At 43.3% G+C, this 14,075-nt stretch overlaps 1 protein-coding gene across 12 annotated transcripts in view; it reads right to left on the bottom strand.

Moving 5' to 3' along the window:
* The window catches only part of EPB41L4A (erythrocyte membrane protein band 4.1 like 4A), a 284,958-nt gene extending 271,152 nt beyond the window's left edge, over nt 1-13,806 (bottom strand). For all 12 annotated transcript variants that reach the window (XM_069595261.1, XM_069595266.1, XM_069595264.1 and 9 more), the window contains exon 1: nt 13,398-13,806. In XM_069595261.1, coding sequence (XP_069451362.1) covers nt 13,398-13,496 — 99 coding nt within the window. In that variant the 5' untranslated portion in view covers nt 13,497-13,806. The remainder of the gene's footprint in view (nt 1-13,397) is intronic.
* Between the last annotated feature and the right edge of the window lie 269 nt (nt 13,807-14,075).

Genomic DNA, 14,075 nt, shown 5'->3' with positions numbered 1-14,075 from the left:
ATCTTCCAGCCAGCCATCCACATCACTTTCCCAGGGGGAGAACACTGCAGGTTCCACTGCTCAGGACCATTATCTGGCAATTTCTCAGTGTGTTGCAAGGTAATAGATGAAATCCATACACCTATTTAAATGACATTAACTTTCCTAACATACTACACCCTTAACTATCAAGACTGACAAAGTTATTCATAAAACATATGCTAATACTCTTTCCCAGCCCTCCATCAAGTAATTTACAGAAAGAGTCTGGAAGAACCAAAGGCAAATCCTTCACACAACATGAACAGCAACATTCAAAGCTTATACAGAAAAGGTTTTGGAAATCTAAATATTCAACAACCAAGGTTTCAATTTACAAAAGCAGCAACAGCATGACTAAACAATCCTTCTATCAATCCTTCTTCAAATATGACGAGTATTTACTGAGCACCACCACGTGCCCGCCACTCTTCCCCGGGATTTAACAGTGGATAAAATACACGATATTTTACTGCCACCAGGAAGTTTACAGGAAATTTTGCTCAAAATATTAAATGTCAAATTTGTTTTAACTGGGAGTGCTTTCTCTGCTGAATTATACACATCTACCCTACTAAGGAAATAGTAAAAATAAACAAGAGGTATAGATAGGTATGTCAAGGGAATAGAATTGTGAGTCCAGAAATTAACCTTTTATTGTCAATTGATTTTTGATAACTAAAACAATTAGTTTTTTCAACAAATGAGCTTGGACAACTGGATATCCACTTGCAAAAGAACGAAGAAAATATCATAGCCCCAAGTGTAAGAGTTAAAGCCATAAAACTCCTAGGGGAAAAACAGAAGTAAATCTTCACAACCTTTGAGTAAGTAATGGTCACTCAAATATGACCCCCAAAACACAGGAAACAAAAGGAAAGATAATTGGACTCATCAAAATTTAACACTTTTGTATATGAAAGAACATTGTCAAGAAAAAATTTTTAGATCCCACAGAATAGGAGAAAACATTTCCAAATCAAGAATCTGACAGAAAAAAAAAAAAAAAAACTTGCCATGGGGTCAAGAAGAGCTGGACACGCCTGGACAACTGAACAACAACATACTATACACACATAGCAAACACTTAACGATAAAATGGAAAATAACTCAGTTTTTTAATTGACAAACTATAGATACTTCTCCAAAGAAGATATACAAATGGCCAACAAACATATGAAAAGATGCTCACATCACTAATTTTGAGGAAAATGCAAATCAAAATGACAGTGAGATACCACTTCACATCCAAAAGGTCAGTAATAATCAAAAAGATTAAAGCAAGTGTTGGTGAGAATGTGGGGAAAATTGGAACCCATACGTTGCTGGGCTTCCCTGGTGGCTCAGACAGTAAAGAACCTGCCTGCGATACAGGAGATCTGGTTCGATCTCTGGCTCAGGAAGATCCCCTGGAAAAGGGAACAGAAACCCAAGGATTCTTGCCCGGAGAATCCCATGGACAGGGAAGCCTGGTGGGCTACAGTCCAGAGGGTCACAGAGCCGCACACGACTGAGCAAGTAACACTTTCACTTTCAGACATTGCTGGGAATGTAAAATGGTGCAGCTACTGCGGAAAACAGTTTGCAAGTTCCCCAAACTATTAATTGCTGCTGTGATCCAGCAATTCCACTCCTGGGTATATATGCAAGAGGAACTAAAACATTATGTTCACATAAAGACTTATACATGAATCTTCATAGCAAAATTATTTGTAGTAGCCAAAATCCATCAACTGATGAATGGACAAATATGGCGTATCTATACAATGGACTATATTTCAGCAATAATACGGCATGAAATACTGATACATACCTTATGAGTGAATGCAAGGTTAGAAAGCCAGGCACAAAAGACCACATATTATATGAATCCACTTATAAGGAGTGTCCAGAATATGCAAATCTACAGAGACAGAAAGATGACTGCTTGCCTAGCTGGAATGGGTAGGAGGGTGGGAGGAAGGGAGGTGTGACTGCTAATAAGATTTCTTTTGGAGTGATGAAATGTTCTAAAACTCATTTTGATGAAGGTTGCACAACTCTGTAAATACATGAAAAACCAGTGAATTACACACCTTAAATGGGCAAATTATAAGGTATGTGATGTACATCTCCATAAAACTGTTTTTAAAAATTAAATAAGAAATTAGGAGTCAAGCAGGTACACGTGTACCCAGGGAACCTAGAAAGTATCAAGGCGAAAAGATGTCTTTTTCTTCTCAGATTCATTGCTTATATCAATCTGGAAGCACCTTTCCTTATTCAGAGTAATTCAGCCAGTCCACAATCATTCATTGATTCAACTCAGCTTGACCTGGGGATCCCATAAAAGAGATATAGTCCCCTCCCTCAAGGCTTTCTTTGGAGAAGGAAATGGCAACCCACTCCAGTGTTCTTGCTTGGAGAATCCCAGGGATGGGGGAGCCTGGTGGGCTTCCGTCTATGGGGTCGCACAGAGTCGGACACAACTGAAGTGACTTAGCAGCAGCGAGGCTTTCTATGTCTATCACAACAGCTCCCACTCATTCGGCATGGGGCTAAGGGTCATGCATAGTACTCAGGATAAGGTGGAGAATTTGACCCTCATTTTATAGAACAGGAAGCTGACTCTGAGGGTAGTGACTTGGCCATGGTTACAGTACTAACACACAGAAGGGAGACCTGAAGCAAGAGTCATCTATGACCAAGACCCACGCCCTCATCATCGTCCGATATTGCTCCCAGGGTGAGGTGTACAGAAACTCCTGCAATGAAATGCAGGTGTAATTCAGATTAGGAGAGGGCCTTCAGAGAAAGTGGCACCTGAGCAGAACCCTGCTTGATGAGAACAGGGACTTCACTCAAACATGAGGAGGTGGGGTGAGGCTTTCCAAGCAGAAAAAGACCAGGATGAGAGAGGGAAGATAGAGAATTCAGACTAGAAAGCAGCTTGGCTCAGCCAGAATCCACAACAAGGATATGGCAGGTGGTGGGAGTAAGGTCAGATAGACATGGGGTTCCATCATGAAGGGCCAAGGTGCGGCCCTCGTACTCAGGAATATAAACTAAGCCAAAGAGATTGAGAAGCTACAGCAGCCGTCCAGCTGAGAACTGAGAGCAACCTGGACCAGGGCAGAAGGCATCAGAAGAAGGGAGAAGAGACGAACCTGGAACATACTGAGGTGGTAGAATTCCAACATCTGGAAGGATGTGGAAATTTAAGGAGAGCCCAGGTGCCAGAATCCTGACAATCCTGACCACTTTCCCTCCTGCCTGAACCCCTTCCCCTTTCCCTTAGGAAAGAATTCCACCCTTACCCAGCCCCAAGCAGAATCTGTCACCCTGAAGGTGACCCCATCGCCACTGTAGTTCAAGAACGGCCACAAGACTCTTTGCTAAAAGACACAAGGGCAAGTCTGCTGGTGAACTTCGGGAGAAGGAGTCGTCCCTCCTACAACAGAGCCTGTCTCCACTCCCATCTCACATACTGCCACGTACAAGTATCATCTCTAGAACCATTTACCTGTCTGCTACCACCTGCATATGACCCTGATTCCCAGGATGACAGAGCACAGGAGAGATGAAGAGAAACTGGGAACCTGATCTGAGCAAACAAATCTCCTCATGTTAAAAGAATCTGCAATGAAATCTCTGTAACCGAGAATCAAAGCATCTTAACTCATCAAGACCGACTGCGGCCTCATTCACCAAACTAGGCAGCACCAGAAGACAGAGGCTGGAGGGAAAACAGGGCTGAGACATCGACTGTGACCTCCAGCAGGCAGTCAGAGACTCAAGTCAGATAAGAGGCAGGAAGTCTCACTAGGGGTACAGATGCGAAGTTTCAGCATCCCAGTGGTAGCTGAGGCAATGTGAGTAAAAATACAGAGATCTGAAAAATCACTGGTATCTATGGATATTGAACCGCTGTTTCCCTACTTCTAACAACCAACCCATCCATGCCTCTCAGATCCAGCACCACTTTGGGCAGGGTTGGGGAGGTAAGATATTCTAAACTGGAATTCCGTGGGGGGGGGGGGGGTGGCAAATAATAGACCATACATACAGACAGCTATCATTTTAGGGGGCTTCCCAGGTGATGCTAGTGGTAAAGCACTCGCCTGCCAACATGAGCACCTTTTAGGTTATGTGCCTAAAAGTCTTTTCTCAAATTTGTAGTCATTCCATGAGGCAGTTCTCCTACCCTACAGCTTACAGATGAGGAAAGGAGAGTCCTGTGATCCATCACAAGATCAGTTATTTCAGGATTTAAACACAGGGCATGGTAGGGGAAGCGGGGAGACGAAAAATGACCACACAGCACCCCAGTTAGTAGGATGGTTCCAGGACAACGTGGGAGCAGTGAGAACGATGGGTAAAAACCAGTTTTGACAAGCGACAAGGCAGGAGAGGCTCCAAGATTGCTTCTCAAATACAGCCCTAAATGAAGGGCAAGGTGGGACCCGAGTGTTTAAAAACTCAAACAGGGGGACTTCTCTGCTGGTCCAGTGGCTAAGACTCTGCACTCGCAAGGCAGGGGCCCAAGTTCCATCCCCAGTCAGGGAACTAGATCCCACATGCAGCAACTAAAGACCCTGAGGGACACAACGAAGACCCAGCACAGCCACATACATGCATTTTTTTTTTGGTGGGGGGGGGGAGTTTTCTTTAAATAAATAAAAAAAACTCACAGTCTCCATGGGCTAGCTCAGGAACTTGACCCCCGACTCACGTCACTGTTCCTATGCAAAGACGTATTCTAAACAAGGTACTTTCTCGGCAACCTCCAGGACACCATGCCTACAAAGCTGGAGTGCTCAGCATCACTAACAGAGCTGCCTCACGCGCTCTGAACATGGTGTTTCTCAACAATCTGCTGCCGCATTTGGTTCCCTCCTTCGTCTCATTTGGCTCATTCCTCCTCTGACATCTGACCTTTCAGTCACTGTCCATAGGGTCTAGCGCTCAGCACCTTTCAGGTCTCCCGGCCTGCATTCATCTCCACTTGGCACATCACTATCCTTGAAAACAAATTTCTCACCCATTTGGAAACCACTGCCAGGCCCCCTCTTGACTTCAGCGAATTACTTGCAAGAGCCATCTCAGCCTTTGGAGACTCAGCAAGAGTGTTCAGTTACAGAGAAATGGATTAACAACAGGCGGCACTAAGGAAAAGTGCCTATTCCACTTTAACAAAGAAAATAAATAAAACAGGAAATACATGGTTCAGAGGGCAAGGAATGCAATCCACATTTTTGAGAATGCTACAGACTTTCCAAACTATGGTTACAGGCTTTGAGTCACAAACTGGCTGGTCCCTGACCTTAACACACCTAGTCTAGATCCAAACAAGTGATAACAGGGGCCTGGTTAAATTTAATATATGAGACTTAGAAACAAATCTGGTGACACAGGAGCACATGGCAGTTACTCTTACCACCCAAAGCAGGCTGACTGGAGCATTAAGGACGGGCTTTTCATGTGGCTAAAATATCAGAGACAAAGCTCGGCCGAAGAAGTCAGTCCGAGAGAAGGTGGAGCGCGTGCGTGCTTAGTTGCTCAGTCATGTCCGACTCTTCGCAACCCCAGGGACTGTAGCCCGCCAGGCTCCTCTGTCCATGGGATTTTCCAGGCAAGAATACTGAAGTGGGTTGCCATTCCCTTCTCTAAGGGATCTTTGCAACCCAGGGATCAAACCCAGGTCTCCTGCATTGCAGGCAGATACTTTACCACCTGAGCCACCAGGGAAGCTTCCAGGGAAGCTGAAGGGTTATGGCAAATCTGACATCTGACCTGTCCTGTTTATAACAGGCCTGCAGAAAAATCCATTGTGCATCAGAATGAAAAACTTATCATTTGTCATAAAAACCCAGTATTTAACCTTGACCCTGTCTTTTCCATTATGCCTCAGAGTAGTGTCAGATGAGGCTTATGCAGAATTGGCAGTACAGCAAGATTAAAAATTATACCAATGGTCCCCAATTGTGTAAACCCACACTATGAAACCAACTGACACTACTGTCCGATGGTTTAAAGAATCAGACACAAGGGAAGAAAAGCAACTGAAGTGTGAGGATCTATTATCCCACCTTGAAACAGGCCTTTCTTCCAAAAGACTCTTAAGCTGTAAGGGGAAAGCTACACTGTTAAAAGAGAGAGAGGAAAGATTCAGTAGTTACTTCCGTAACACGAAAACGGTGTAGCTCATGTTTTCTGAAACAGCTCTTCCTCAGCTAGATCTTCAGCGTCCTGCCTGTGCTCAGTTCACTGCACCATCTCACTTTCTACCCACAATCAGTGTGAAAATGAGAGTACCTTGGCAACAGGATTTCTCACAGTAAGACTCACTTTATTCTAGGATCTTTTCAAGTAAAAATAAAACGGCAAAGGAATCTCATTATCCAGAAGATTTTCAACGTGGCCTCTTCGGCCGATTCCAGCAGTAACACTCCATTCATTCTTCTATTCAAATTACAGTGAACATGCATCTGTTACAGGTGTACAGCTCTAGCTGCTGGGATCACAGGGAAGGGCTCTCGGGCTTCTGTGGGAGAGAGAGGCATCTAGAAATAACGTCTGCAGCGTGATAAGTGCTATAACAGGATGTGAGCAAGGCACAGACAAGCACTTAGCTTTGCCAGGGCAAACTGCCTTAAAAGCTTTCTAACAGATGGGACGCTCAGTCTAAGTCTTAAAGGATGAGTTCAGATGAGTATGTGGCTAAGGAAAGGCAAAAGGGTATCACTCAGCAGCAATCCCAAGCATAAGGTGCAAGAAAGTCAGGTATGTTTGGAAGACTGAGCAGTTCTACCCACAGTCACTTGGGTACACAGAACTGCTGAAGGTCTAGGTCAGGTAGAATGTTAACTCAAACAATGATGGTTGGACTTTATATGCAAACAGGAAGGAAGCAGGCAAAGGAGGAGAAGAGGACAAGGAAAGAAGGAGGAAGAATCTAGACCAACAATTTCTGAGTGTTTACCACATGCAAGGCACCATGAATTCCGGAAGTGGGTATTATTTTGTTTCCATTTTACAGATGGGGACATTGAGATTCAGAGAAGAAAAGTAACTTTCTGAAGGCCTCACATCTAATAAGTAATCAGTGGAACCAATATGTAAATCTCGTCCATGCTTTTCATCAATCCAGTATACTGCCTGCAAGTCTAAGAATATTCAGCAAGTGAAAGACACAGATTTCATATTGTTTTCACTAACCTATGAGGCATATAACTCTCTTTCAAAAGAGAAAAAAGAAGGCATCCGAAAGTTAGTCTGCATACAGTGTGGAAGGTTGGGTACCAAATTCAGAAGAAAAAGGGAAGCTGCTACCCTCCATGGCAGTGGTTTTCACCTGAGGGTGATTTCACCTATCAGGAGACATTCGGCAACATCTGGGGGTATTTTTCCTCGTTACAACTTAGGCAAGCGGTGTGACTGGCATCTCCTGGGTAGAAGCTACAATTACAGCTAATTATCCTACAATGGAGCAGACAGCATCCCACAACAAAGAACTATCTGCCCCCACAAAGATACAACCTGACATGAACCACTGAACCAAAGATGAGCTTCCCATCTCATTTTATAAGAAAAATAACCAACCACTGTCAATATATCTAATGGAAAGTCGATTCTGAACTTCTGACCCTGCAACTTAGATTTAATTTTATCACCATCTGCTATGGTCTAAATGTTTGGGTCCTCCTGAAATTCATGTTGGAAACTTAAGCCCCAAAGTGATGGTCTTTAGGAGGTGTGGCCTTTGGAATTAGCACCTTAAAAAAAAAAAAAAAAAAAAAGGCCAACTGAGCTCCCTGGCCCCTTCTGCCACATGAAGACACAACAAGTTTTCAAGCTGGAAGAGGGCCCTCACTCAACCATGCTGGAACCCCTGATCTCAGACCTCCAGCCTCTAGAACTATCAGAAATGTATTTCTCTTGTTTATAGGTCACCCAGTCTGCAGTATTTTGTTATAGCAGCCTGAGTAGATTAAGATACCACCCATGCTCAAAAAAACAAGAACTGTGTGTTAGTTTAAATTTAGTTCAAAGTTCAGTTCAGTCGCTCAGTCGTGTCCAACCCTTTGTGACCCCGTGGACTGCAACACACCAGGCCTCCCTGTCCATCACCAACTCCTGGAGTTTATTCAAACTCATGTCCATTGAGTCGGTGATGCCCTCCTACCATCTCACCCTCTGTCATCCCCTTCTCCTCCTGCCTTCAATCTTCCCCAGCATCAGGCTCTTTTCAAAGGAGTCAGCTCTTTGCATCAGGTGGCCAAAGTATTGGAGTTTCAGCTTCAACATCAATCCTTCCAATGAACACCCAGGGCTGATGTCCTTTAGGATGGACTGGTTGGATCTCCTTGCAGTCCAAGGGACTCTCAAGAGTCTTCTCCAACACCACAGTTCAAAAGCATCAACTCTTTGGTACTCAGCTTTCTCTATAGTCCACCTCTCACATCTATACTGACTACTGGAAATTAAACTAACTTAAAGTTAATTTAAGCTTAATATTATAGAATTCAAGGACAATTATATTAACGGGGCAGCAAAAGTGTGATCCAGCATCAACCAAGAAAATTGTAAGCCCCTAGAAAAGGATAGCTAGTCATTATCTGCTAAAGGTAACAAACAATGCTTTCCCCATTTAATTGCTTTTAAATCACTTTAAAACCATGGATAATAAATGGCATTTTTAATCTTTTTTTTTTCCCCCAAAGAAAATGTCTTGTAAAATTGAGGGGGCAGTTAAGTCTAAAGATCTAAAGGTATAACATGGTATCTATAGGGGATAAGGCTGTAGTATATAACTGAAATTTGCTAAGACAGTAGTAGATCTCAAGCATTTTCAATAAGAAAGAAAGGTGTGAGATGTGCATGTGTTAACGTTGGTGAGATGTGGGAAGCCTTTCACAACATGTATGGGTATTATATCATCAAGTTGTACTCGTTAAACATGTTGCAATTTCATTTGTCAATTATACCTCAATAAAGCTGGAAAAAATACTTTCAATCATTTTTTTTTAATTTTTGAGGGAGCATTTATATAGCAGTTCATCTTAAAACAGTTACAACACAGATATCATGTTTGAGGTTTAGAAACCTAGACACAGTGTGAAAAAGGTGTACTATCCCAGTCACATGTAACTTACTAACCAGTCGAGACCCTAGGTCAATCTTCTATTACCCCAGAAATGCTTATACCCCAGAAATGCTGGGGTACGATTACTTGCTTCAACCTATGTTTAGAAGGTCCCTGACTGTGTACCTTATGTCATTGGTATTAAAAGATATAGCTATATGTGAATATAATACGATTTGCAAAAAACTACTGCTTTTCCCTTTTTCTCAATCTTCTTAGATGTTTTATTTACCAATCTAAATGGAGTATAAGAAACAATTGTTGGTAAGAGGGATGCACGTAATTCAAGTCCCCAAGTTCTGCTTTTCTAATTTATTAGGAAGTTTCTGATCAAAGTATCAAAACTGATTTATAATATTCCCTCAGGAACCTCAGGATGATTTAGAAAGTAACTTCATTTAAAAGTTAATGGATGGGTTTACCTGTGTGAATTGGATGGTATATCTCAATAAAGCATTTTTTTTTTAAGTTAAAGGAAATTCCATCTTACTGTCACATTGCTTTCATTAATTTAGTCAAATACACTGAGGGAGAAACAAGCTCCTCAGTGTTTATTACATTACTACTCAGAGGACTAAAATCTTGCTGAAATGAAAATACTGATCTAGTTCACATTTGCAGCAGCAATTCTGTGGACTAAATCATAAAACCTCGTGATTTTTTTTTCCCTAAAAATCTTTTGCTAATCAAATGACAAGTAATAAAAGTAGTCTGAGTCACATTCAAGTTTTGCTTTCCAAGAGAATAAAAAGAAAGATTTCTACCTCAGCAAGCACAGAAAACTACAAAGGACAAAACAAACGTTTTCCTGAACAAACACTGCTCAAAAAACTAAGAGACCAACCACAGCAGAAATTCCTACTAAAATAAACAACAGAGATAGCAGCGGAGAACACACAGCTAAAAGCTATTGTGTGGCTCGACACACAACCAATAGCATTCAGTTTATATAAACTTGGGTTTTTAAATCTTGGATAAGGCTCAATCTACAATCTTTTGCATGCAAAAGACTTTCTGTTTGACAAGGTAAGGTTACCTCTAAAATAAGAAGGCAAACAGCTATACCTTATTAGTATGAATATCACACCGGGTTTTATTTTTCTAATTATTTTTGAAACAGAAAAGTATTTTCCATTTAAATGCTACTCATCTTAACAAGGGGCTCCCTTGGTGGCTCAGACAGTAAATCGTCTGCCTGCAAGGCAGGAGACTTGGGTTTGATCCCTGGGTCGGGAATATCCTCTGAAGAAGGAAATGGCACCCAACTCCAGGACTCTTGCCTGGAAAATCCCATGGATGGAGGAGCCTGGTAGGCTACAGTCCATGGGGTTGCAGAGTCAGACAGGACTGAGCAACTTCACTCTCACTTGAATCTGAACATATAAGATGTGTAACTACTGTCCTCAGGCTGAAATGCTTCCTATGGGAACAAATATGTAGATTTTTTTGCCTAAAGTCAATGAAAAACTTTGATCGGAGTTGCAGAAAAAAATCACTTTATAACTAACTTTTCAATGAGTAACTTGGTGTTTAAACAAATCCACAGTGTTTTTCAAAATAGTACAGGGGAAAAAAGTGTTTTACAAAGCTTATTTCTATGCCTTCTACTTAAATTTACTTCAACTAATCTTTTTAATTTATAATGCATTATTATAATGGTAATGCAAGAAAATTATTAAATAACTGTTTAGGAATCAGTAAAATTTCTCCCATTAAGGGTTAAAATATGTAATTTTCACACAAGATTAGATGTCTTCATCTAAGATAGAATGTGAAAAAGGGTCATCTCAAAATAAATATTAGAAAATACTTTTGAAAAAATTCTATTTCAATTTCAGGGGAAAATGTCATATGCTTAGCTAACTTTAGTTAGCGATAATCAAAATTATCAAGAGTACTATCCTGGAAGGAAAACACTATAATAGTAGCTATTGGCTACTGACTTTGTAGTAATTGTTTACTATTTCATTTACAAACTAAAGTAGGAGTTAAAGAAAATGCCAAGTATGTACAAAACAATAATATGCACAAACATAATATTCATTCAGCGTTTGAATATCATGTAAGATGCTGTTCATACATTACACCATCTGTAAGCATATATGTGTGTGTTTAATTTAGTACATACCATTGGCAGATTGGAGAAGGAAATGGCAACCCACGCCAGTATTCTTGCCTGGAGAATCCCACGGACAGAGGAGCCTGGTGGGCTACAGTCCACAGGGTTGCAAAGACTCAGATAGGACTGAGCAGCTGAGCACGCGGGCACAAGCAGATAGGTGCTTAACACATGCATTTTTATGGTAGCATAGTAGCTACAGATAATGTGGTTAACTTCAGCAGACATCTGTGTTATACATATGGCCATCAAAATAACTGTGGCGTGCTTCATGACACTGAAAGAGGGCATGCCTGCTGCGAAATGATTACTTTGAAGAAAAGCATGCCTAAATTATTGTTTAGTTAAATGGCATATATCCAAAATAACAGCATTCTCAAGTTGTGAATGCCTTTGAATCACTCACCAATTTTCCACCTATTTGTAAAACAAGATAAGCACCATCAGGTTATAAAAAGTAATTATGGATCAGGATTTTTGATTCATGTTTCTTTGACAATATTATTCCATTTGATCCCAAGTCTTGGCTGCTCTCTTGACAGAATAATGTACAAGCTCCACAGCTGACAGGAATAGGGCTTTCATGATAAAATAGGAAGCTCACATACCAGATGACTTTAGACTTCAGAGAGATTGCTTTGTTGTTTTAGTATCAGATCATGAGTTATCTTTCTCTAATTGTTTCAAAGCCAAAGAGAATCTATGTGTTATCAAAAATGTATGATGTTTTTGTGAGTGTTGCCTATTTTATTTGCACAGTACGCTAAAGAATGTTACATCATCTTGTAAGTTCTTTCCCTGATTTCATGTTGGTGGGGCGGGGGATGGGAGTTGGAACATAAAGAGCTAAAAGTATACAATGAATACTTGCCCAAAGTCTTTATTGACCTTAAAAGAATCTGATTGACTTTTGCTTATTACAGTTACAGGGCAAACAATATTCAAAACAATTTGCTAAAGGGTTAACTTTATTTTGTGGCTTTAACTGATCATTTTTACCTTTCTCTGACAAAAAAAAAAAAGCTGTAAAATCAGAATTCTGTACACCAAGAATAATACAAAGGTGAAACTTTTGACGGAGAACAGTTACTCTAGTGCGTACTAAGCTATGTTAAAAACTAATTCACACAAGGAAATGCCCAGAGTCTACGCCATTAGGATTAAGTTCTGCGGTGACAAGACAAGGAAAACACAATTGGCAGCCTTAACTGTATTTTCCAGACGGCCTGATGTACGAGAGAGAGGCGGGGGAAGGACGATTTCCCCTCCTCAGACTCAGCAGCTAAGGTATCTAAAATGCCGAAGCGATTTTAAACTGAAGGAGAAAGAAAAAACAACAAAACACTCGGGACTGCGACCATCTCTAGGTAGCTACCTTGTTGCGAGACAAGAACCAGCGCGCAGGCGCGTCCTTCAGGTTGTCAACCGTAAACACGAGCCCATCAAAACTAAGGAAGTGGATGTCTGCAGGCTCCCATATCCTTTTTGTTTGGGTTCTTCAGGTTAATAGAGGTAACTGCATTTTAATGACCTACTAAGAGGCACAAAGTTATTACCTAGTTTGGAGAGATGTTTACTTAAACATGGGGCTAAAACCAGGTTGCTTTCGGAAAAGGAAATTATTTTCCGGCCAAACGTAACATTACCCAACCACAGACACAGGCGACACAATCACAACCACCTAATAAATGGGTTTCCAACGAGTGAGCTATTTTCCTTTCCCAGTAATCCTATCAAGGGAAAAATAGTCGCTCAACAAAGCCGAGGATCGCCTGTGTATTCATTTCTGCGCCTCTTTGGGAGCTCTGGGGGCCTTAGCTGCTTTGGGAGGAGGACGAGGTAGGGAAGAGTTTTGGGTCTCAGTTTCAGGACGGTAGATTGCAGTTGAGAGCTGCTGCACGGACGATCCTGCCAGACGTCAAACTTACCCTGCTTTTTGAAGGACTCAAAGTTAACTCGGCCTGACACGTCCACCCCGCACCTGAGCACGAGGGTTAGCTGCCGCGCCTTCCCACCGCGCGGAGACACCCCGCCGCCCGCCCCGCCCGGGTGTGGGCGCTGGGACAAAGCCGCGGGCCCCTCGCTCTCCCAGCCGCGCACCGCCTCCCCCGGCACACGCCCCCGGCCCGCGCCTACCTTGATGCCCTGTTGCTGGGTTGTGAGAGTTAACTTGGATTCATTCAGAAGCAACACTTCGCAATAGAATTCTTCCGGAACCGCGCAGAAACAGCCCATGTCTCCTGCGGCGGGCCTCGGCCAGCGGAGAAAGCTGCGACCCAGCCGCTGAGCCACCCCCTGCCCTCAAACGCGAGGCATGAACGGACTGCCCGCGCCGCGGCGACGCCGAGAGCACCAGTCGCCGGCGGGGTCCGGAGCGGCGCGCACGGAAGGTAAGGAGGGCGGGGAAGCCCGCGAACGCGTCAGCGCCCGGGAGCGGCCGGGGAAGCGCCGGCGGAACTGGGCGCGGAGGGCGGCGGCGAGTCCCCGCGCATCCTGCGGCTCCGGCTCCTCCGAAGGCGGGGGCGCCGCGGCCCCTCGCGCAGCCCTGCGGGCGAGAAAAGTCGCCTGTCAAAGGGGTCAAGCGGCAAGAAAAGAAAGGGGCGAGAGCTCCGGGCCCTCCTCGGACTTGGAAGCCCCTAGAAGCCCTGCGACTGCCTCCACCTCCGCCCGCCGGAGGGCAGAAGCAACGCACCGGCCTCCCCCCCGCCTCCGGGGTCCCCAGAGGGCGCGCGTTTCCAGCTCCGACCCCACCCCGCAGCCCCGGTTCGGTTCGCCGACCCGGGAGCACTCGGCTGTTCCTTTGTGTCAGGGGTG

This window comes from Ovis canadensis, chromosome 7 (assembly GCF_042477335.2).
Source record: "Ovis canadensis isolate MfBH-ARS-UI-01 breed Bighorn chromosome 7, ARS-UI_OviCan_v2, whole genome shotgun sequence".
In the NCBI taxonomy this organism is placed as follows: Eukaryota; Metazoa; Chordata; class Mammalia; order Artiodactyla; family Bovidae; genus Ovis; species Ovis canadensis.
Note: the sequence above shows the minus strand (reverse complement) of the source record. Positions and strands in the feature narration are given on the sequence as shown.